The sequence below is a fragment of the Trachemys scripta genome, chromosome 11 (assembly GCF_013100865.1).
Source record: "Trachemys scripta elegans isolate TJP31775 chromosome 11, CAS_Tse_1.0, whole genome shotgun sequence".
Taxonomy (NCBI): Eukaryota; Metazoa; Chordata; order Testudines; family Emydidae; genus Trachemys; species Trachemys scripta.
The window spans coordinates 33,782,652-33,808,984 of NC_048308.1; the positions used below are offsets into that span (position 1 = coordinate 33,782,652).

The window sequence follows — 26,333 nt, forward strand, 5'->3', positions numbered from 1 at the left end:
ATAAACCTGAGAGAAAAGCTCACTCAAGAAATGAGAGCATGTGCCACATCCCATCCCCCAGGTAAGTTCTATACTGTGTCAGAAGGTGATTGAAGTACACCAGGATTCTGCTATGGTATCCTTTGAATTAAAGCTGTGTTTTGCTTCCTGTTTAGATTCTGGTTTGTGAATGGCTATTTTATTAATTGAATAGTTAGGATTCTTTTAACATCAGTTTTAGAATTTATTGGTCCAAGTTCCTCTTTTTAATTATTTAACTTTTGCTGTGGCTGGACATCAGTCTGGGTCTCAAGGGATCTGTTTCATCATACCATTTCTGTCACCTAAATATTGAGAAGAATGCTTAGGCCTTAAAACAAAGCCCACTTGATACATATAATAAAGAGCTATCTTTTTAAATTTGTTTTACACTTTTCCCTCTAGAACTTGAAGAATCCAGGCAGAAATGCCCACCATGCTGGTATAGATTTGCTAACACATGCTTGATCTGGGATTGCTGCACTCAATGGTTAAAAGTAAAACATATTGTAAATTTGATTGTGATGGATCCATTTGTCGATCTTGCTATTACTATCTGCATTGTTTTAAACACATTGTTTATGGCCATGGAGCATTATCCAATGACGGAACAGTTTAGTCACGTGCTTTCAGTAGGAAATCTGGTAAGTCTTTCATAATGTATCATGTGACATACAAATAAATTTCTCTTAAAAAGAATTATTGAGTGTTCTTACACATCTTACAAAGATATTTTGTACAGTCTGTGATATGCTCACAGGCCGCTCTGTTTAACTATGCATGTTTAAGATACACTGTTTGTCTTTTCTTTAATGCACTGTTTGTAAGAGACCTCAAAAGCATATCTCCAGTTTTGCCTATACAAATAGACTGCTAATAAAAAAGTTTAATTCATTCCCCTTCAAAAAAATTATCCTAGTTGTAGAACAAACAAGGAGCAGACACCAGAAGTCCCGTAAAATTGTCTGATATTTTGAATGGCTCTATCAATTGTCATTGATCTCATTTACAGAAATGCATGCTCCCAGAAATGGTAATCGGTGTGACAGAGTACAGAGGATCACTTTTGTCAATAAATTGCAATCTGGTTACAAAACACACACCTTATGCCTTATTTGTGAGGTACTTACTTGTTTAATGGAATCCAGATTTGGATTCAGAATGTGCCTGGATGGGTGAGGGGTGAGGAAGGGCAGAAGAAACTTTCTTCACCTTGTACTCTACTACACTAGAGGCAGACACAATTCAAAGGGACAGTTATGATAATATCTGACCTCCTACATAACACAGCTATGGTATTTCAGTTGGTGATTCCTGCAGCTAGTGCAATAACTTGTAGCTGAATTAGATCTTTTTGAAAGACAATCAGTCTTGATTTAAAGACCCCATTGGTAAACTGTTTCAGTGGGTTAATTACCCGCTTACTGTAAAAATGTTCACCATATTTCTAGTTTGAATTTTTCTACATTCACCTTCTAGCCATTAGATCTTATGACATCTTTGTCTGCTTGGTTACAGAGCATTTTACTATCAGATAATTATAGACCACGATTGAGTTGCAGTTGCAGTCCCTGTACTCTTCTAAGTATAGAAACTGCTTCCTGCTAACTCTTCCTGATGTGCTAGCAACCCCAAAGGATGGAACAGGAAGAGGGCCATAGTTCTGGCCCCTGTGCACTGGACAACAATGTGGACAGGTGCACAGGGGAGAACATAGTCCACCTTGGAAGAAGATGGTGCCATGGATTGATAGTGCCTTCTGGAGTCATCCTGGGAGAAAGGTTGCTGCACACCATCCTCAATATAGTCTGTGTCAAAATGGAAAAATCTGGTCTCAAATAAGTTTAGCCTTATCTCAGAAAATTGAGTAAAGATGGCATTTGAGAAGGAAGGAACAACTAGAATGGTTTCTGTTTGACAACCTCCATACATGCTTATTAGCAGTTTGAAGAGAAAACCTATTTCCCTTCTTTGCTGATTCCCATTTAGCAATTAAATGTTGTGAGGCATGTTTTAGCTTCACTTCTGAATTTGATTGCTAAATCAGTGCACAGAAATATTTAGAAGCTATGTAGATTTATCATAGAAAGCCCTTCTATTTTGGTAAGAGTCACTGGACACATATAACTTGTTAAACATTGTCACTATTATTTTTATCTAAAATGTTCTTCAATATTATTAGAGTAACAGATTATCTTTTACCTTTAGGTCTTTACTGGGATCTTCACAGCAGAAATGTTTCTGAAGATAATTGCCATGGATCCTTATTATTATTTCCAAGAAGGCTGGAATATTTTTGATAGTATTATTGTGAGCCTCAGTTTAATGGAGCTTGGTCTTGCAAATGTGGAAGGATTATCTGTTCTCAGATCATTCAGATTGGTAAGTACACTAGTAAACAATGCAGACTTTTACATTATATGTTTACTTTATAAACACAAATATACTGCTTCATTTTTAATTTTCTCTTTGTATATTATAAATCTAGTGCACATTACTTTTCTCCAAAGGGAGTATTCTACAGTAGATTCTCATTACCGAGTCAGAAGTTCATTGCATAATTTTTTAAAAGCTGCTAAATTGCCCAGCCACTAGTTGCATGCATCTACTGTAGGTCGTGCATCTTCCTCACAATGTATTAGTAATCTGACTTTCTTCTTTGAGTGATTGTCCACACAGATTCCACTCTTGGTGTGTGAGATTGGAGTCTTTTTAATATCAATGTCTGCTGGGGCTGCACATGTGCCCTGAGTGCCCTCTCATTCCCCAAAGCCGAAGGCATAAAGGGTGGGGCAGCCACAACCACACTCCATTCCTTCATTTTGCTGATGCCTGCAAGATGGAACCCTATAGTATCTGTGAGACAGAACCCTGTAGTATCTGCATTCCTTGCTTTTAGTGTGTAGCTAGCTTAGTTCTCCTACAGTTTGTGAAGTTTATTGCTAGTTTTAGCAATATTGGTAAGTTTTTCTTTGCCAATTGGCTTAGTTGTGTTCTGTATAAGGACATTTTCCCAGTAAAGACCCCCACATTCATGTGAGGGTTCTTCTCCCCCATAGAATAGCCAAAATGAGGAAAAAAACAAATATAGTAGGCATAATTACTCCACAGAAAGTCACCAGGTCTGGCCATTTCATCCTCCTCCTCAGATGAGGCAGTTAATCTTCCATCCACTGCTTCAATGAATGATCTAAAGGCTTTCCAGGACTTGTTAAAATAATGGCAGAGATGCTAGATTCTCCCTGGAGGCCATCCAGAAGAAATAACATAAGCATCTGGATAGCCTGCAATGGAATAACTAACCATATTCTTAATAATGGATTACTCAAACCATCCACATTGATCTAGAAAATCCTCACCCCTTTAATCCTAGTGACACTGAAAAGGGCAGAAAGAAGATACCAGGCATCTGCTAAAGGGTTTGAATATTTCCATTAATACCCTCCCCAGTATACTTATAGTACATATGGCCATTGAGAGGTCAAAGCAGCAGGGAAGGTGTTAAACTTAATGGGGCCAAGGCAGAAACTAAGGAGTGAGCACCCACCCAGTCTCACCTGTTCACACATTGGATTTCTGCAATGTTTCTAAAGCCAAAGTCAAAGCCCCACCACTAGGGGCTGAAGCCCAAGCTCCCCAATGCCAGGCCCCTGTGGCATGGGGCCCCAGGGAATTGCCCTGCTTCCTGCTCCCTAACATCAACCTTGCAAAGCTGTAAGGCTAGACCAATCTACCCCTCAGGAGAAAAGACATGAAGGACTTAGATCTCTTTGGGTGGACCCCCTCAGATGAGTGTGTCAAATTTTCAGACACTGCTCTCTGCATATCAATTTCTGTAACAGGATAGACATTCCAATTTAATGGACAGACTCCCGAAAGACCGGCAGAGGGCACTGAAGTGCCTAATGATAGAGGGTCAGCCCAGGGTCTGAACAGCAATACAAGCAGTGCTTAATGCATCAAACACGGCAGAGAGGTTGATGGCCTCTGCCATGGTGATGAGGAAGTCTTCTTGGCTGCAAGCATCAGGAATTCCATTGGGGATCCTGGTCACCGGACTTGTGATTCAAGGGCAATGAGCTCTTCATAGTTGTATGTATGTGGCATTCCATACCTTAAAAGACCCCAGAGCCAATCTAAGATCCTTGGGACTGTATGTCCCAGCCCCCCAAAAAAGCACCCAAGACAACAGCAACCATTCTAGAGACAGAGACCATATTGTCAGTACTATCCACAGCAATGGTCTTCAGATTGCTTGAGGAAGAGGCAGCAATTTCACCAAAGATGACCACTGCTTCTTCCTCAGCTGCCCCCCACTCTGGGGCTTCAGCAAGCAACCGTTTTGATACATACATCTAGAGTCTTGCTGGATGACCTTCAGATCCTCCTCCTTCCAAACCTCCTTTTGGCAACCTCCCTCCCTCTTTCCAAGAAGCCTGGGTTCTTCTTCAAGTGCTTGCTCATGTCAATTCCAAGTATGTGTGCGTGCGCTGCATGCACAGTCGTCGGAAGGCTTTTCCCCTAGCAGTACCCATTGCATTGGCTGTGGAGCCCCCTGGAGTCGCGCCTTCATGGCGGTGTATATAGATCCCTGCTGACCCGCCGCCTCTTCAGTTCCTTCTTACCACCTGTGATGGTCGTTGGAGCTGCTTCTTCTCTCTCTTGCTATGGAAAGCGATCCCCTAGAGGACTTTCCTATTTGTATCTGTAAATAGTTTTAATTAGAGTTGTTTAGTGGTTTTAATATAGGATAGTTAGTTAGATAAGTTTCTGTTGGGGTTTATTCCCTCCATGTTCTCCCTCCTCCTTCTCGGGAACTGGGACATGCCTCAGTCTCAAGGCTTCAAACCGTGTGGGTACTGCCAGAAGCCTATGCCAAGGGGAGACCCTCCTGCTTAAAGTGCTTGGGAGAAGCCCACCAGACAGACAAGTGTAAAATCTGTAAAGGCTTCCACTCAAGAACCAAGAAGGAGAGGATCTTTAGGTTAAAACTTCTTATGGAATTGGCTCTTCGTCCCCAGCTGGCACAGCCCGTATTGGCCTCAGCCCCTGCTCCAGCGAAACCGGCAATGTTGACTCTGGCCTCATAGGCAGGTCTGTCGAGTCTGGTCCCGTTGGACTCCCCAGCATAGGAGAGCCAAATGGGGGAGTTGGATCTTCCATTCCCCGGACGCGTTTGAGGCTGCCAGGAACCTCATAGCGATGACAGCCCTGCAGTCCCCGGCACGGGCAGCACCGGTACTGCACAAAGGAGCCATGCTTTCTAAGGGCAAACCGGCCATGATGCGGCACTGGTCACCCTCCCCTTGGCACCACTCTCCGACACTGTCCCATTCAGCACTGGCATGATCACCGAGGTCAGACTCGTCTTTGGGTTTGGAGCCAGAATCGTGCATCTCCAGATGGAGCCAGCACCACTGTCATCACCATTTGAGGCAAGAGGACGATCAGCAAGTTCCCATGATCTGGAATCCCGATCTCTATATTTTGCCTTGGACAGGCAGACTCCCCCCCCCCCCCCGCATCCTCCATAGTGCGGGAACAGAGCTCAGCATCCTGGCCGGCACCGAGACCGTCCCTGCCACCGTGCAGGAAGTATAAGCACGAGAAGACCTCCACGAATCAGAGGTTCAGGAGGACCCGGTGCTGCTAAGGGCAGCATCCTGTTCCTCCCCAATCGAGGCAGTAACGGGTTCATCTGCCACATTGTTGACTATGCACAATATTGCCCACCAAGAGCTACTCAGAAGGGTAGCACAAAATCTGGGCCTCCAGGCGGAGGAGATTTCAGAAGAAGCAGATCTCCTGGTGGACATCCTGACCCCTGAGGGTCCTTTAAGGGTGGCCTTATCCTTGAACAAGATCATCCAGAATATCACCAAGAAGACCCTATGGCAAACCCCCACCTCCATTCCCCCCATGACCCAGGGGATGGAAAGGAAGTACCTTGTACCCTCCAAGGGGTACAAATACCTATTCACCCACCCTCAGCCGGGCATGCTGGTTGTGGCAGCAGCAAACACAAAAGAAAGACCAGGGTCCTACGCCCAAATTTAAGGAGGCAAAAAAGCTATGACCTCTTCGGCCATAAGATCTATTCACCGGGGGGCTCCAGCTTCGGATTGCCAATCAACAAGCGGTCCTCAGCCCTTCTCACTTGTACACAAGGTCCTACTGAAGGTCAGAAGGGAAGGAGCATCAATTATATTAATAGCACCATCGGGGCCACGCCAGCACTGGTTCACCACGCTCCACTGTCAGTGGACATGCCGATAACTCTGCCCCTGGTCCCAGATTTGATTACACAGGACCATGGCCACCTCTAGCATCCCAATCTGCAGTCTCTCTATCTCGTGGCATGGAAACTCTGTGGCTAAGCCCTTTGTAACTCATATGCTCAGACCCTGTTAGAGAGGTCCTTCTTGGCAGCAGAAAGCCATCCACCAGGGCCATGTATCTGGCCAAGTGGAAAAGATTCTCCATTTGGGCATTACAAAATGACATTCTACCCTTACAGTCATCGATTCCCTTTATCCTGGGCTATTTGCTGCATCTGAAACATCAAGATCTGTTAGTATTGTCAGTAAAGGTGCACCTGGCCACTATCTCAGCTTTCCACCCCAATCAATTGGTCACTCTGTTTTTGCAAACCCCATGGTGGGCCACTTTCCTCAAAGGCAGAGAGAGGTTGTACCCTCAAGTAAGACAGCCAATTCCCCCATGGGATCTCAACCTGGTGCTCTCCAGACCAGTGGTGGACAAACTTTTTGGCCTGAGGGCCACATCTGGGTATGGAAATAGTATGGCGAGCCATGAATGATCACAAAATTAACAATTCATATTCAAACAGGGACAACATAAGTTTCTTTAAACATCTTATTAAAATAATTCTGTTGATCAATAGCACTGTTAGAAAATTACATTACTGAGCTGTTTGTTGATTTTACCACACAATTTTTCTCCTGTCTGAACACAAATTGTATGTTAGCTAAAACTTTTCAGTGTACTACAGTACATACCTCATGCAAAGACGAAATAACGTCATTCCTGCAGCATCCCTGAATGGCCTCATTTTCAAAAGAGCTGTGATGGCAATGTGTTTTTTTTTTAAATCAGAAAAGATGCTGCACCAGTCCCACCCACCTCATCAAGGCCCACCCATCTATCATTCAGGCTCACCCACCTCATCAAACCCCCAACCCTGCTCCCCAGCTGGAGCACCGGAGCGGGGCAAGCCCCTGACCCCGCTCCCCGACCACAGCACCGGGCAGGGAGCATGGGGCAAGCCCCCTGACCCCACTCCCTGGAGGGAGCACTGGGCAGGCAGAGTGGGGCAAGCCCCCAACCCCGGTCAGAGAGCTGGGCAGGCGAGGGCCGGATTAAAAAGTCTGACAGGCCAGATGCAGCCCGCGGGTCGAAGTTTGCCCACCCCTGCTCTAGACTGAAGGGACCTCCTATTGAGCCCTTAGCAACATGCTTCTGGAAAGTAGTGAACTTGGTGGCTATAACTTCAGCCAGGAGGGTGTCTGAGCTTAAGGCCTTAACTTCGGAGCCTTCATATATGGTCTTCTATAAGGACAAGGTGCAGTTAGGACCACACACTGCCTTTCTCCCAAATGTAGTTTCACAATTCCACATGAACCAGGACATTTTTCTCCCTATGTTCTTTCGTAAGCTGCGCATTAGCAACAGGGGATGAATGCTTCACTCCCTGGATGTCAGACGAGCATTAGCCTTCTACATTGAAACAATGAAGCCATTTTGGAAATCAACGCAACTCTTCATTGCAACTGAGGAGCAGATGGAAGGGCTTCCAGTCTTGTCCTAAAGGATCTCTTCTTGGATCACATCCTGTATTCAGGCGTGTTATGACTTGGCAAAGATTCCTGCCTGCATGCTGATGGCACACTCCACAAGGGCACAGGCATCCTCAGCGGCGTTCCTGGCACAAGTTCCTATTCAAGACATCTGCAGAGCAGTGACATGGTCACCGATCCACACCTTTATGTCACACTACGCCATTACACAGCAGGCCAGAGACGATGCAGCATTCGGCAGCAAAACTGTGTGGTAAAATCAACAAACAGTTCAGTAATGTAATTTTCTAACAGTGCTATTGTTCAACAGAATTATTTTAATAAGATGTTTAAAGATGCAGCATTCGGCAGAGTGGTGCGACAATCAGCGATTCCATGAACTCTGATCCTGCCTCCTAGGTAAGGCTTGGGAGTTACCTACTTGGAATTGACATGAGCAAGCACATGAAGAAGAAGAAAAAACAGTTACCTATCTCTTGTAACTGTTGTTCTTTGAGATGTGTTGCTCATGTCTATTCCAAGACCCACCCACCTCCCCTCCATCAGAATATCTGGCAAGAAGGAACTGAAGCGGCGGCGGGTGGTAGGGACCTATACATACCTCCATAGATGTGCAACTCCAGGGGGTTCCACAGCCAACCCGACGGGTAACGCTAGAGGAAAAACCTTCCAACAACTGTGCATGCGGCGCGCACACACCTATTTGGAATGGACATGAGCAACACATCTCGAAGAACAACAATTACAAGAGATAGGTAACCCATTTTTTTGGATAGCCTCAGACCAGTGGGTCCTTGAGATCATCAGCAAGGTGTATCACGTCCAGTTTCAAGCTGTTCCAATCCCTTTTCCACCCTCCCCATCCCTCTTCAGGGATTCTTCTCACAAAAGACTGTTGAGGCAAGATGTGGATTCCCTCATTCAACTGGGAGTGGTAGAGGAAGTGCTCCCAGAATGCGGGGGCAGGGGATTTTATTCTCACTACTTCCTAATCCCAAAGAAGAAAGGGGGTTGGAGACCTATTGTTGGTCTTCTTTGCCTCAACACTTTCATCTATTACTTCAAATTCCATATGGTTACACTTGCCTCTGTACTCTCCCCTTGGATCCTATGGACTGATTCGTGGCTCTCAATTTTCAAGAGGCCTCACATCTCAATACAATCAGCTCACAGAAAGTACCTAAGGTTCCTTCAGCATCTTCATGGTGCCAGGAATGTTCACCAAAGTTCTAGCTCTAGTGGCCACCCATAGTTAAGACAAGGAATCTGGGTGTATCTCTACTTAGACATATGGTAGGGTGAAAATTTTACCCAGCAAGTGACCGACTCACTTTAAAGGACACAAGACCTCTTTGCCATACTGAGATTCAGGATTAATAGAGAAAAAACAATGCTGATCCCAACTCAGAGCTTGGCGTTTATCAGGGCACTGTTAGACCCCAGGTCTGTGAAAGGTTGCAGACTGAGATCAACTTTATGCCAACCTTAGTCTTATCCCAGCACACCAGTAGAAAGACTCTCGGGGCACATGTTTGCATGCACGTATGTCACATAGCATGCCAGACTTCATTTGCAGCCCTTTCAAGGGTTGTAGAGATCATTGTGTCTGCCAAACAGGTACAGCACAGATTGGTGGCCATAATCCCTTGAGAAATCCTCCCTCATTAGAGTTGTGTAGGGATCCAACCCAGGTATGCAGTGGACTACCTTTTTACCTGGCCTCTATCAACAATGACACTTCTAATGGATGAGGAGCACATCTCAACCACTTAAAGGTCCAAGGGAAGGGGTCTCCCAAGGAGGCCACCCTACACATCAATGTTCTGGAACTCAATGCTGTCCAGTTAGTGTGCAGAGCTTTCCTGCCCCATCATACTAAGATGCGTGAACTTAAGTGCCTCATATTAAATTATGATATTGATATAATGGCATCACAGAAACTTGGTGGAATGAAGGTAATCAGTGGGACACAGTAAAAGCAGAGTACAAAATATATCGGAAGGACAGAATAGGTTGTACTCGTGGGGGAGTTTAGCTATATGTGAAAGAAAGTGTAGAGTCCAATGAAATAAAATGTAAATGTATACTCCAAATTAAAAATTCATAGGAAGAGGACCAGCAAAGTGCCACCGTTGCTAAACAACAAAGTAAAAAAAAGCAGTTAGAGGCAAAAAGGCATCCTTTAAAAAGTGGAAGTTAAATCCTATTGAGGAAAATAGAAATGAGCATAAATTCTGGCAAGTGAAGTGTAAAAATATAATTAGGAAGAATGTGAAGTACAGCTAGCCAAACACTCAAAAAGTAACAGCAAAAGAATTTTTAAGTACATCACAAGTAGGAACACTGCTAAACAACTAGTGGGGCCACTGGATGATTGAGATTCTAAAGGAGCATTCAAGGAAGATAAGGCCATTACAGAGAAGCTAAATGAATTCTTTGCAGAAGATGTGAGGGAGATTCCTACATCTGAGCCATTCTTTTTAGGTGACAAATCTGGGAAACTGTCTCAGATTGAGGTGTCAGTAGGGGAGGTTTTGGAACAAATTGATAAATTAAACAGTAATGAGTAACCAGGACCACATGATATTCACCCAAGAGTTGCAGAACCTATCATTTAAATCAGCTTCTATACCAGATGACTAGCGGATAGTTAATGTGATGTTAATTTTTAAAAACAACAAGGAGTCTGGTGGCACATTAAAGACTAACAGATTTATTTGGGCATAAGCTTTCGTGGGTAAAAACCTCACTTCTTCAGATGCATAGAGTGAAAGTTACAGATGCAGGCATTATATACTGACACATGGAGAGCAGGGAGTTACTTCACAAGTGGAGAACCAGTGTTGACAGGGCCAATTCAATCAGGGTGGATGTAGTCCACTCCCAATAATAGATGAGGAGGTGTCAATTCCAGGAGAGAAAAAGCTGCTTCTGTAATGAGCCAGCCACTCCCAGTCCCTATTCAAGCCCAGATTAATGGTGTTAAATTTGCAAATGAATTTTAGTTCTGCTGTTTCTCTTTGAAGTCTGTTTCTGAAGTCTTTTTGTTCAATGATGGTGACTTTTAAATCTGTAATAGAATGACCAGGGAGATTGAAGTATTCACTTACTGGCTTTTGTATGTTACCATTCCTGATGTCCGATTGTGTCCATTTATTCTTTTGCGGAGGGACTGTCCGGTTTGGCCAATGCACATGGCAGAGGGGCATTGCTGGCACATGATGGCATATATAACATTAGTAGATGTGCAGGTGAATGAGCCCTTGATGGTGTGGTTGATGTGGTTGGGTCCTCTGATGGTGTTGCCAGAGTAGATATGGGGACAGAGTAGGCAACGAGGTTTGCTACAGGGATTGGTTCCTGGGTTGGTGTTTCTGTGGTGTGGTGTGTAGTTGCTGGTGAGTATTTGCTTTCCGTGGGTCCATATTGGGGGATGAATAGGGATTTAGGGATTTGGGCTATTAAGTTTTGCAAAACCATTTTATTCTAAAATTAATACATTATACATCTGGGGCTTATTCTACCTTACGGTGTCTCTTGAACAAAATAATTCCTGGAAAAAAACAAACTAAGGTGCTGATCACCCTCAGTGAGAGAATTTGGGGAGCTCAGATCTTGCTCTGTAAATAGGTTGCCAAATTAAATTACTTTGGCAACTTTAATTAGAATCTTGTCAGGTCGCAAATATAATGTAATTAACATCCTTCCTCGTGTATAACATCTTTCATGATGAATATTTGCATACTGCCATTATTACCAGTGAAATCAGGGATACTATGAATCTTCTCAAGAAGGTTCAATAAATTTAGCTCAAAGAAGCTGAGTTGGTCAGTATTTAACTTGTGCATTGCTGCCAGCTCTCATGATTATATCACAAGTCGCATAGAACTTAATGTTTTTCTTGAAACTCCAGCTCATGGAATCAAGTGATACTGGAAGAATTTATCTTTCATTTAAATAAGTAAAAGTAAGTTTCTAGCTCTCAGTGTTGTGGAGAAAAGCTTGAAAATATGAACTGAATGTATCCTAACAGCTCAGAAAGCAGAAGACAAATAAAAACAATCTACCATTTTTAAAAAAAAAATCTAATTATTTTTAAGCCAATCTCATGTTTTTTAAGCAGATTAATAATTTTTCAATGCTTCAGATTGGCAGTACTGTTTGTGGTACCACTAGAAATGTATGAACCAATTCAAATGAAATAACAAATACCATTAGCCCAATTTTTGAAATAATCCCAACCAGAACATTTTTGAGGTTTGTTTGTTTAATTTATATGCATTTGCTCCTCTGCATTTCAGCCAAGAGGAAATACTAAAATACACCGTTGGTTGCAGGCCTGGTTGAAACCAAAAAAGGAATTTCATGCAATTGGAATAAACATTGTAACTCTATCATCCTTCTTTGAAGGAAACCTTCCAAACTTGTGAGGTCCACCCAGACCTAACCATCACTGAAAAACAACTGCAGGAGCATCAATGATGCATTCTAGCAGCAATTACATCCAGTACTTTTCCACCAGGATGATCTCTGTGACAGGAGGAAGTGAACTTGGGGGAAGAAAGGAGACAAAATCTTTTTCTCAGGTGGTTTTAATGAGACAGGGTAAAATTTTCAAAAGTGCCTAAGTCCGATTTTCAAAAGGGATATAGGCACTTAAGAGCGTTAGTCCCATTGACTTTCAATGAAATGTAGGATCTTACATGTCTAAATCACTTTTGAAAGTGGGATTTAGGATCCTAAGTCACTTGGGTGCTTTTGAAAATTTTACCAACACTCCTCTTATAACATCTGGGGGCTTCTTCCCAGGTGACAAATCCCCCTCCTATATATATATGCTGTTAGTGAGTATTCTCTTTCATTGAACAGAAAGCAAAATGTATTTTTATATTATAAATTTTTTAAAGGGCATAGGGCCCAAGTCATCCCTGAGATAATTCCACTGATTTCAGTGATTTATCCCAAGGATGAATTTGGCCCATTGTCTTTTTGGTTCTATGTAGCTTGTTAGCAACCAGTCATCTGCAGTTTGTCTATGGGAGCTATATCCTTGAGAAAATCAGTGGACACGATGAGCATGTTCATTGTAGTGCTACTGATCCCAACAGAGTGGTTCTCTTTTTTTTCTGTGGTTACAGAAAAAGGCACAGTCTGATGTTCTGTGGCATTCTGTGGCATTTCACTAACTGAAGCCCGTAGTGAAAGGCTACATTTTTTTGGCTGCTAGGGACTTGAATTAGGACTTCAGTCTGTACATGCCTTATTGTAGAAACCTGCTAAGCCTTCGTGGCCAGCTTCTATGAAAACATAAATGTGGTGACTAAAGGTTGTAACAATTAAATGAGACATTTTACAGTTATGGTTTTTTGGTAACTGAAAATCTGAAATGCATTGATAATTTCATTATAATTAGCAGCATCAGTAACAGTGCTCCTTTGCTTTTGTTTTTCAGCTTCGAGTTTTCAAGTTGGCAAAATCTTGGCCAACACTGAATATGCTGATAAAGATTATTGGTAACTCAGTGGGGGCTTTGGGAAATTTGACCTTGGTGCTGGCCATCATTGTCTTCATTTTTGCTGTGGTTGGTATGCAGCTGTTTGGTAAAAGCTACAAGGAATGTGTCTGCAAGATCTCCAATGACTGTGAACTTCCACGCTGGCACATGCATGACTTCTTCCACTCTTTCTTGATTGTGTTCCGAGTACTATGTGGAGAATGGATAGAGACTATGTGGGATTGTATGGAGGTTGCGGGGCAAGCCATGTGCCTTATTGTTTTCATGATGGTCATGGTGATTGGAAACCTAGTGGTATGTACCTAATTTATTTTGCAAAAAAATGATGCCTTATGTGATAAAATATGCTTTTAATTTTAACTGAGGTGAACTAACGGGAGTTAAGGGCCAACTTTTTAAAATTTAAACTATCCAAATTCATTTCATATTTTAATCAAAATAAGACATGTTCATATCATAATTGAACCTGGAATGTGAATTGATGTCTCTGTGAACACTCTTTCACACATTTCTTATTGATTTAGATACAACAGCCTATACTAGGAATACTCTGTCTGTATGGTATGTGTAGTGTATGTGTAAGTCAGGACAGCCGTGTGACTGGCTGTAGGTTGAGCAGGAGTAGACTCAGGCTGGAGCAGGAGTAGTCTCTGTCATTACATCAGGTAGCAGGGAGCATCCCCAACAAGGTAGTGACACGGAGCAGACTGGAGTTGCTACTTTCATTAGGATCTTATATACCTGCCATGGGGTCACCTGGTTAGACCCTTGCTTGTGGATTGGCTAGACCATTAGGACCTGTAAGTAATTATCTCAAATGACTCAGGCTCCGAGCACTCAGAACACACAGGCTCAGAGATAACTCTTTAGGCTTAGAACACTCAACACAATATATTACATTGTATGAGTATTTATTTCTGTAGCATTTATTGAATATTATTTTTCTGATTGTCATATTTATTTAAATAGTAAAGGTCAACGGTTTGTTAAGTATCCATCCTAAGAAGCTGGGTAGATGTATGGTGCGGGAGGGGAGGAAGAAATTATCTCATCCCCATGCTGCAGAATGACTGCACAACTGTGTCCTAATGGCTGGAGTAGCCTCTGTGAGTCCTTTATAGCCCCTCTTCAGGGCAGAGAGTGGGTCTACTGCCACCCTCTCGCAGCCTCTCTACATATGCCTTCACCTGTCCCATGCACACTATTGTGCAAAGAGTTCATACAGAGTGGGGCTCAACTTCTGGGACATGGGTTTTCTTAATTGTCATCTAGCCAAGTGCATTTTTTGGGGATTTGCAACCTGAAATGCTGTTGGCAAGAAATAGTACAATACAGCAGGAATAGACTAGGAAGAATGGCCTTCAGATAGTTTGATATTACCGCTAATTGTGAAGTAAAAATTATGTCATTAAACATGCCATAAAGTAATTACTGTCATCACTTAAAAAATAAGACATCAGCTATGTTTTCTACTTACTGTCTTTTAGGTACTCAACCTCTTTCTGGCCTTACTGCTGAGCTCATTTAGTTCAGACAACCTTGCGGCTACAGATGATGATAATGAAATGAACAATCTCCAAATTGCAGTGGCAAGGATTCAGAAGGGAATAGATTATGTGAAAAGAAAAGCACATGAATTCATCCAAAAAGCCTTTGTTAGAAAACAGAAAGCTTTAGATGAAATCAAGCCTCTTGAAGATCTAAACAACAAAAAAGACAGCTGTATTTCCAACCATACTGTCATAGAAATAGGTAAAGACCTTAACTATCTTAAGGATAGGAATGGAACTACCAGTGGCGTAGGCAGCAGCGTGGAAAAATATGTCGTCGATGAAAGTGATTACATGTCATTCATAAACAATCCAAGCCTCACTGTGACAGTACCAATTGCTGTTGGGGAATCTGATTTTGAAAATTTAAATACAGAAGAGTTTAGCAGCGAGTCAGATCTAGAGGAAAGCAAAGAGGTAGGTCTATTTTATATTTATCAAGATGAGTTGTGGTTTTATTTTCCATTTTAGCATTGATTTATCTAAATTTGATTCCTTTATAGTACCATATACAACCTTGTAATAGTAGATACGAAACTTGATGGAAGGTTGTAAGTTTCAAATGTGAAAGAAGTAGAATATTCTATTTTGTTTATTGTGACAATAGAGACACTTTTGACACTTTTTGAAAATTAAGATTAATTTATATTTTTCATTTTTATTTTATCAAGACAATTCAATAATTGCAAAAGGTGCCAATTTTCTAGCCCAGGAAATCAAAGTCCTCAGTTTATGCATAGAACCACCATAGAATGAGAAGCAGTCATGCAAATTTCCCCACACTTGCCCCACCAGTGCCTTAGTATTTCAACTGGATTCTGGAGGGTCTGCTTATGGAAATAACAGTCTCCATTCCTGTTCAGTGTTTGACCTCTTTGAGGCTGTCAAAAAGAGTGCCCATGATGTCTATGGCTTTTTTTCAGAATATAGCACTTGGATTCTGTACTATGATCATCGACACCACTGAAGTGCCATCAGATGGTAACAACCACCAGTTAGGGCTAGATCTAAACCAGTGACCTAGAGGTAACTGTCACAGAGTGTGGGGGAGTCAGGGCCCTACACCCTCACTTCCTGCGATTCACCGTGACTCTCAGACAGCCAGAAGGTTTATTAGACGACAGGAACACAGTCCCAAGCAGGGCCTGTAGGTACAACCAGGATCCCTCAGCCAGGTCCCTCTGGGGGGGCAAGGAGCTTAGACCCCAGACCTGGGGTTCCCTGCGTCTTCCCAGCCAGCCCAAAACTGAAACCCCCTCCAGCTGACTCACTCCCCTCCCCCCGGCTCCTCCTCTCGCCTTTGTCCAGTTTCCTGGGCAAAGGTGTCACCTGGCCCCACCCCCCTTCTGGCTCAGGTTACAGGCTCAGGTATCATCTCTCAAATAAAGTCATCCCCTGTTCTCCTATCCCCAACGCAAACAGTCCCAGTAAAACTGGACGACATTCCCAGGTCAATCCGCCCCGCTCCCTACTGCGCCACAGTAACAAAGTCTGGGAGCTTTTTATCCCAACATCAATCAAATTCACACAGCTGCCCATCCTGCAAATGTTGAGGCATTTGAATCCAATAACTTTCCCTGCCACAGATTAAAATTTAAGACACAAGTGTCCATGGATGAGCCTCTCATGCCTGAGTCTGAGGGTATGTGTAATATTTAATAGCTCACCCTGAGTTCCTTTTTCCCACTGGCTGCGTCAAATCTGGAACCACTTTTTCCAGTTTCTCTAGAGAAGTTCCTTTACTGTCACATTTTACAAATATATTTTTGTTTAAAAATTGTTAAGAAGAGTGCTTAATTTGTAGTTTATTGTTGAAATTATGACTCAATATAAAGCAGAACAGGAAAAGTGGTTTAATAGACCTCTGACATTGTAAGGTTTATTATTATCCCTCTAGGCGTCCTACATTTCCTAAGTGTCAAGTATAGGACATATATCTGCTGAACTATTCTATTCCATTTTAATCTGCACTAAAGAAGAAGAAGAAACATTCCCCCTCAAGCACCTTCTAAGAGGTTTGGTTGGTGCATCATTCCATGATGATCTATTTCCAAGCTTTCACTGCTACCAGAGGATCAGCCAAGTTTACTACCAAGCTTATCAAAGTCTTTCTAATACTGAGAGAATCAGTAATGGTCAGATAACAGCAGTGACACAGGTTCTTTCTCCCCCTCTACCTAAATCATGTAGTTTCTTGGTATAATCCTGCTCCTTGAGCCTTCTGTTTTTCCGTGTGTAGTAGGTCCTAGCCGGGGCTCGACCCTTCCGGACAGGAGGGGAGCCACACCGACTCACTACTGTGGGAACAAGCAGTCAGTTAGTCCCGGAACTCCGGCTTTTTAGTGCAGAGTCGGAGCAACCACAGTTAAAGCTCAGGCCCTTGACTGCGGGGGCTGANGGCTCCCTCTTCTGGACAGGAGGGGAGCCACACCGACTCACTACACCGTGTTTCCAGACATTTTCCCCGAAATAAGATTATACACACCTATAGATGATATCCATATTTTGGGGAGAAAGGATCCATGTATGGTTCAAACTCATGATGAGGGTCAGAAGACATGGGTTTTGTTCCTTACAAACTTTCTGTGTTATCCTGATGAAGTCACTTAATCTGTCTGTCTCTGTTTCTTCATCTGTAAAATAGGAATAATAATTATATAAATTACAGTGGTGTTGTCAGGCTAAATTTATGAATTTGTGTAAAACACATAGAACTTTCTATATGAGGAATTAAATGGGACATCAAAATACTACCATTGTATTGTACCATATTTGTGTGCATTGACTATAATTGTCAGTGATGCATTAGGTGGTAGATACTATTGTATGAATGATGATAAAGAAAAATTCTGTGAACATCAATACTCTGAGATGGTGACTAGTCCTACTAAGACCAAGACATTGTACTCAGTGGTACATTTATAAAACCTCTCTTTCTCTCTCTCCACTTCTTATTCTGAGCTCCCACCCAAATCCAAGTAATTTTGTGTAAATACCAGATGGGGGTCCACATATTAATGGAGGGGCTTTCCTTTTGCCTTGCACTGTTCATGCTTCTTGCTGAAAGTACTTGTTGAGACATGTCTCAGGCATCCACTTTTGCTTTTCTAGTCTGTCCTTTGTCCCCAGGGTGGATTCCCAAGCACAGGACTCTGAGATCCCTCACGCTCCCACCAGATTCTCTTTTTTTAATCTTCCTTTCTGGATCTTTTCCTACAATATGAATTAAACTTAAATAAACAGGCATTAACATCTATCTTCTCTTGAGAAATCCTGTCTGGGATTAGATTTATATATGCTTTTCCTTTATTCCTCTAGGGCTTGAGCCTGCCAGGCACTGAGCTTTCAGGCTCTGACTCATCTTTAAGCACAAAGTTAAAGCACTTGTTTAAGTGATTTGCTGGATTGGCACCAGAGTGCTCAGCACCTTGCAGGATCAAGCCCTTAATAACAAGGGCTGTACATAAGATAAGACAGGGCAAAGATCCTAACATCCCTTTCGTGGGCTTGTCTCTATTGACAGCTCCTATAGACAGCTTCATCCCAGCCCATTAATAACCTTCAAATACATCCACAAGTATTACATTAACATCACCACAATGCCTTTTTGTCTTTTCATCTAGACCATTTGTTGTTCCTTTGGAAGTCATGTGTTCCCTTTAATCACATCTAATGGGTTTTGGTTAAACTAAGAAAGGCATCCACTCATAAGATTTTCTTTTACATTTTAAAGTAATAGAGATTCTTGGCAAGATGCAGTAGTAAAAAGTTTCCCTGGTGGATTCATTAATCACTTAAATTGTACATGGTCTCCTCTCTTTATTCTTCTTGGGTATATAAGTCTTATTAAACCGTCTTTCTCCTCTCAGACTAAAACTGTTAGGCATTTCAGCTTCATCCTGTAAGGAAAAAAATTGCTCTGTGTTCATGAATTATTTAGTAGATAATTTTCCTCATTTAAAATCTCCAGCCTCTAGGTGTTTCCTTAATCTGGTATTTAGCAAACAGTAAGCCTCTGCAGAAATGTCCTGTGTATTAGCTCTCCTTCAAGATAGTTGTTCTCAGTCATTGATATTATTGCTTCTGGAAGGTTAGTGAACTACAAGTTCGGACGGTTAATTCCATTTCCTAGGGATAATGAAGTTCTATGTCCTTATCTTAAAGTCGTGTTAAACTTTTGTGAGACAGGGTGAATGAGGGAATATCTTTTATTGGACCAACTTCTTTGGAAGAGCTGTGTGTAGCTTGAAAGCTTGTCTCTTTCACCAACAGAAGTTGAACCAATAAAAGATATTACCCTCACCCACCTTGTCTTTCTATCCTGGAACTAATATAGCTACAGTAATACTTAATTTTGATATTATTCCTGGAGGGATCATTCTCTAGGGATCAAATCATGGGACAGTTGGTAAGCAGGGGTTCTAGGTTCTATTCCCAGCTCTTTCACTGAGTCATTCTATATCCCTGGGTAGGTCATTCAGACTCTCTCCAGCTTTTCCATCTGTAGGATGGGTATAATATTTCCTATTTCACAGGAGTATTATTGGGTATTATTTACTAATGATTGCTAAGCACCTTAAGATCCTCAGATGAAAAGAATTATAAATGTGTAAATTATTCTTAATTATATTTTGCAAGCCTTTTCCTTTCATCCTCATTCTTCAGGGTTTGTGTTGTTTTCTATGACATTTCTATTTAGAGGGCAGTAAGTATCTATTTGGACATAACTTGGATGTTTCATAAATCTCTTCTCTGACATTTTTGGGGGAACAACACTAATCTTTGAAAACAATTAACAGAATTCTTACCCATGTAAATGGGTGCAACTCTGTTACAATCAATAGAGTTGGGCCCACTGACATTAGATATGAATTTCTCTGAGTAACTCAGATACTAAAATCTGCTACATGCTTGAGATTTTAATAAAAAGGATTAATGCTCTTATAGTCTGCAGACACGTTGCTGAAAGTAATTTGGAACTTATAATTAGATTAGACTGCAATTTTAAGGTTATAGGTTATAAAAAATTAATCTAGGGAGTAGTTCTGTAAATATTTTTATTACTTTATTGTGGTTAAAATTGTTATGCTGAAATATTGTTAAACGTTTCTACTTTGTTTACAAAGGGACACAAGTTTCCCACTAGCATTTTAAGAATATAAGAATGGCCATACTGTGTCAGACCAAAGGTCCATCCAGCCCAGTATCCTGTCTACCGACAGTGGCCAATGCCAGGTGCCCCAGAGGGAGTGAACCTAACAGGTAATGATCAAGTGATCTCTCTCCTGCCATCCATCTCCACCCTCTGACAAATAGAGGCTAGGGACACCATTCCTTACCCATCCTGGCTAATAGCCATTAATGGACTTAATCGCCATGAATTTATCTAGTTCTCTTTTAAACCCTGTTATAGTCCTAGCCTTCACAACCTCCTCAGGCAAGGAGTTCCACAGGTTGACTGTGCGCTGTGTGAAGAACTTCCTTTTATTTGTTTTAAGCCTGCTGCCCATTAATTTCATTTGGTGGCCCCTAGTTCTTATATTATGGGAACAAGTAAATAACATTTCTTTATTCACTTTCTCCACATCACTCATGATTTTATATACCTCTATCATATCCCCCCTTAGTCTCCTCTTTTCCAAGCTGAAAAGTCCTAGCCTCTTTAATCTCTCCTCATATGGGACCCGTTCCAAACCCCTAATCATTTTAGTTGCCCGTCTCTGAATCTTTTCTAATGCCAGTATATCTTTTTTTGAGATGAGGAGACCACATCTGCATGCAGTATTCAAGATGTGGGCCTACCATGGATTTATATAAGGGCAATAAGATATTCTCGGTCTTATTCTCTATCCGTTTTTTAATGATTCCTAACATCCTGTTTGCTTTTTTGACTGCCACTGCACACTGCGTGGATGCTTCAGAGAACTATTCACGATGACTCCAAGATCTCTTTCCTGATTAGTTGTAGCTAAATTAGCCCCCATCATATTGTATGTATAGTTGGGATTATTTTTTCCAATGTGCATAACTTTACATTTATCCACATTAAATTTCATTTGCCATTTTGTTGCCCAATCACTTTGTTTTGTGAGATCTTTTTGAAGTTCTTCACAGTCTGATTTGATCTTAACTATCTTGAGCAGTTTAGTATTGACTGCAAACTTTGCCACCTCACCGTTTACCCCTTTCTCCAGATCCTTTATGAATAAGTTGAATAGGATTGGTCCTAGGACTGACCTTTGGGGAACATCACTAGTTACCCCTCTCCATTCTGAAAATTTACCATTTATTCCTACCTTTTGTTCCCTGTCTTTTAACCAGTTCTCAATCCATGAAAGGATCTTACCTCTTATCCCACGACAACTTAATTTACATAAGAGCCTTTGATGAGGGATCTTGTCAAAGGCTTTCTGGAAATCTAAGTACACTATGTAAACTGGATCCCCCTTGTCCACATGTTTGTTGACCCCTTCAAAGAACTCTAATAGATTAGTAAGACATAATTTCCCTTAGAGAAACCATGTTGACTTTTGCCCAACAATTTATGTTCTTCCATGTGTCTGACAATTTTCCTACTTAGTAGTAAACTTTAGTTTTCTGTTGCAAGATAAAGTCAGTTTCCAGGTGTCAAACTGCTAGCCTAGAAATCAACCCTGATTGAAAATTTCAAAACTGTTGATGGTTCATTAGATTAATGTGGTTCTAAGGTATATATCAGACTTCTTTATGATATTTTGCAAAGGACATAGTGTTGCAAATATAATTGTTCAGAGACTTTCCCAGTGGAACACGTCATACTGCCATGCAGGTAGGAATGGTAACATTAGAGAAATGATGCTTTCAGTTCTCATCAGAGGGAGGACTGTTGCTAATACTGTGGCAGTCCCTGCCAGTCAATTTGGATAGAAAAGAATTGTCCAATGAAATCTAATTCATGCTCCTCTCTGAATGATTCTGCTCTACTGTGAACTCTATTATAGGGAAGAATGAGGATATTTCTGCTAAATGACCAATATTGAGCCCTGTCATGAAAGAATATTCTTAATAGAGGGAGACATTTAAGATGAATTTCTGGTCAGAAAAGTAACTAAAAAATGACATCTTTGTTCAATATATTCCCTCTATTTTCATGTCAACCTCCCCCCCCCTTTTTATTTTTATTTTTTTTTATTTTCCCCTAAATGGCTTTGCAAAACAAAATGGCTGGTGTGGTATCCTGGCTCCAAGTTGATGGGAAAACTCTGCATTGATTTCAGTGGGGCCAAGATTTCACTCCTGCTGTTTTACAGTTAAGGGTACATCTACACTACAGGGGGGAGTCGATTTAAGATACGCAAATTCAGCTACGTGAATAGCGTAGCTGAATTCGACGTATCGCAGCCAACTTACCCTGCTGTGAGGACGGTGGCAAAATCGACTTCTGCGGCTTTCTGTCGACGGCGCTTACTCCCACCTCCGCTGGTGGAGTAAGAGCGCCGATTCGGGGATCGATTGTCGCGTCCCAACGGGACGTGATAAATCGATCCCCGAGAGGTCGATTTCTACCCACCGATTCAGGCGGGTAGTGTAGACCTAGCCTAAGTTACTGGTCACAGCCACACTGTATGTAGAAATTGTAATGCATCATGAAGCCATGATGTAGAGCCCTTAAAACTCCCTGTTTTGGGCCATGTATCCTCTTTCCCGAAGGCTTTACTGTGTGTTTAATAAGCCACAAGATAGCCGGCCAATGTGCGTGCGTGTGTGTAGGCAGAGAGCTGATATGCCATTTTTTAGATGGGGCAACCAGAACTGCATGCAGTGGCATTATATTTTCTGTTTTATTATCTATCCCTTTCCTAATGGTTCCTAACATTCTGTTCCCTTTTTTGGCTGCTGCTCCACATTAAGTAGATGTTTTCAGAGAACAATTTACAACAGGGGTCGACAACGTTCAGCATGCGGCTCGCCAGGGTAAGCACCCTGGCGGGCCGGGCCAGTTTATTTACCTGCTGACGCGGCAGGTTTGGCCGATCGCGGCCCCCACTGGCCGTGGTTTGCCATCCCAGGCCACTGGGGGTGGCGGGAAGCTGCGGCCAGCTCATCCCTTGCCCGCGCCGCTTCTCACCGCCCCCATTGGCCCAGGATGGCGAACTGTGGCCAATGGGGGCCGCGATCGGCCGAACCTGCCGCGTCAGCAGGTAAATAAACTGGTCTGGCCCGCTAGGGTGCTTACCCTGGTGAGCCGCATGCCGAACGTTGCCGACCCCTGATTTACAATGACTCCAAGAACTCTTTCTTCCATGGTAACAGCTAAATTAGACCCCATCATCTTATATCTATAGTTGGGATTATGTTTTCCAATGTGCATTACTTTCCATTTATCAACACTGAATTTCCCAGTCACCCAGTTTTGTCAGATTCCTTTCTAACTCTTTGAAGTCTGCTTTGGACCTAACTATCTTGAGTAATTTTTTATCATCTGCAAACTTTGCCACTTCACTGTTTACCAATATTCCAGATCATTTATAAATATGTTGAAAAGCATTGGTTCTAGTACAGATCTGTGGGGGATCCTGCTATTTACATCTCTCCACTGTGAAAACTGTCCATTTATTCCTATCCTTTGTTTGCCATCTTTTCATCAGTTACTGATCCATGAGAAGACCTTCCTTCTTATCCCATGACTGCCTATTTTGTTTAAAAGATTTTGGTGAGGGACCTTGTCAAAGGCTTTATGAAAGTCCAAATATACTACATCCACTGGATCACCCTGTCCACATGTTTGTTGACCTCCTCAGAAAATTTCAGTAGATTAGCGAGGCATGATTTCTCTTTGCAAAAGCTGTGTTGACTCTTCCCCAGCATATCATGTTCATCTATGTGTCTGATAATTCTGTTCTTTACTATGGTTTCAACTAATTTGCCTGGTATTCAAGTTAAGCTTACTGGCCTGTAGTTGCCAGGAGCACCTCTGGAACCTTTTAAAAAAAAATTGGCATCCCACTAGTCATCTGGTATAGAAGCTGATTTAAGCAATAGGTTAAATACCGCAGTTAGTAGTTCTGCAATTTCACATTTGAGTTCTTTCGGAACTCTTGGGTGAATGTCATCTGGTCCTGGTTACTTATTATTGTTTAATTTATTAATTTGTTCCAAAACCTTCTCTACTTACACCTCAATCTGGGACAGTTTCCCAGATTTGTCACCTAAAAAGAATGGCTCAGATGTAGGAGTCTCCCTTACATTCTCTGCAGTGGAGACTGGTGCAAAGAATTCATTTAGCTTCTCTGCAATGGCCTTATCTTCTCTGAGTACTCCTTTAGCACCTCAATCATCCAGTGGCCCCACTGATTGTTTGGTAGTCTTCCTGTTTCTGATGTACTTAAAAAGTTTTTGATGTTAGTTTTTGTGTCTATTACTAGTTGCTCTTCTAATTTGTTCTTGGCCTGCCAGATTATACTTTTACACTTGACTTGCCATAGTTTATGCTACTTTCTATTTTCCTCAGTAGGATTTGGCTTCCAATTTTAAAAGGAGTCTTTTGTCTTTAACTGCCTCTTTTACTCTGTTATTTAGCCACAGATTGTGCTCATCCCTTTCCCAAGCAAATAGGGCAATTAGCATATATGGGCCTACTAGTATGAGTAAGAAGTACTCACATCAATGGCGGTTTACAGAATTGGGCCCCAATTTACTATCACATAACATGTTGGTGCTCTGGCTCAATCCAGCACCCAATGAATACAAAAGGAATTGTTTCATTCAGATTTTAGACAATATGGCAATGGATGCTATAGAAATAGTGATCCATTAGATTTCCCACCAAAGTGTAAGTTTCAGGCTAATAATCTTATCAAAAATATTCATCTGATATTTTTAAAATTCTTATTACAAATGGAGGAATCTTCTAGAGCTATTGTAATCATGTTATAATGTATTTTTTATTTTACTCAGGATTCAGAGATCTAAAAAGCATTTATTATTTTACACTCTTACATTTTATTATATTACTCTGAATGTACTTAAAATAAATGTTTGAAGTCTTTAATCAGTCAATATGTATAAGAGTTTCCAGAGCAGAAAAGCAGAGATACTTGGTATCTTGAACTTCATTTCCTACAATTCTTACTTCTCACAGGCATAAAATCAAGCTGGATCAATCAAGAATGCAGCTCTGGTTCTTTTTTAACCAGGCCAAGCAACGTATCACCAATTTTACACAGGTTACCTAAACAAGTTCTAAATATATATGATCACTTTTTAATGGATATTGACTGGCCTGCATGCTACTCAGCTATGTTTCTTGCCCATCCATTGCAATATAGTAGAAACATTCAAAACTGCGCTTTGCTGAGTCATGTGACATCACCGCATGGTCAGGCAAGATTGGCACCCCCAGTATTTTTATGAATCAGATCCTGACTTATCTATGAACTTTTTAATGATATTCTTTAATGATATTCTAACACATTTTTGAAGTGCATGCTATGTAACTTTTCCAGCTTCGATGACAAAGTTTTGGGACTTAGTTTTGAAGTAGCTAAGGTATAAGAGGGACCAATTAGAATATTGTTTCTCATAAACATAAAAAGGAATCTTTTTAATAAGCCCAGGAGTATTGGTATGGAGTATTGATAATAGAAAGCTTTTGGAATTTTCTCATACTATCCTATTTTAGTTTTTAATTAAGGTAATTTGCAGATTCAAATAACCATCCACTTGTGGGTAATTGTTTGTTTATATTTTTTACCTTCAGAAATATTTGTTGTTCTCTAAATCTTGTATAGGCAATTTAATTATTATGGACTATATCATGCAGTAACAGAAGCACCATATAGCATAAATTTTAATTTAATTTACATAATCAAAGTATGTTACCATCATCTGGTAAAATAGCTTACACAAAACTGATATTCTGCCAATCAAACATTTGGAAACCAGTTCTGTACTCAATTATACACACACCCATATCAAAGTCTGGGATTGCAGAGAGCTATCTGAGAGCAAAATCTAACCCATTTTGATCATCGTGGAGCCCTTAATTTATACATGGAAGACACCCATCCTAAAAATTGGCAAAAAAAATCTAAAAGTGATAAAACTGCGTGTTGTGAGGAACCTGAACATATTTTCATCTTTTAAGTCACAAGTAAAATGAAAATTCTAATCAGCAAGGTATTATTGATTTTGAACCAAGGGCTGTCCTCTTTTCTTCTGTCCTCCATCTCACCCACTCAACATTAACATGCTATTTATTATGTCATGAAGCAATATGATGCTGTAGTCAATCTGGAACAGTACAAAACACACTATAAATCAGCTGAGTGAAAATGAGTGAACATTGACTGCATTAGAGGTGGTGAAATTTGTGTGGTGAATAACTTATCTGGCAACAGTCTGTGATTTTATAATTATTCATTATAATTGTTTAATAAATATTTTGTGTGAAAA

At 41.3% G+C, this 26,333-nt stretch overlaps 1 protein-coding gene across 5 annotated transcripts in view; it reads left to right on the top strand.

Moving 5' to 3' along the window:
- The window catches only part of LOC117884840 (sodium channel protein type 2 subunit alpha), a 127,614-nt gene that overhangs the window by 54,082 nt on the left and 47,199 nt on the right, over nt 1–26,333 (top strand). For all 5 annotated transcript variants that reach the window (XM_034785698.1, XM_034785700.1, XM_034785702.1 and 2 more), the window contains exons 14-17: nt 424–662; nt 2,227–2,400; nt 13,288–13,644; nt 14,838–15,317. In XM_034785698.1, the coding sequence (XP_034641589.1) occupies nt 424–662; nt 2,227–2,400; nt 13,288–13,644; nt 14,838–15,317 (1,250 nt within the window). The remainder of the gene's footprint in view (nt 1–423; nt 663–2,226; nt 2,401–13,287; nt 13,645–14,837; nt 15,318–26,333) is intronic.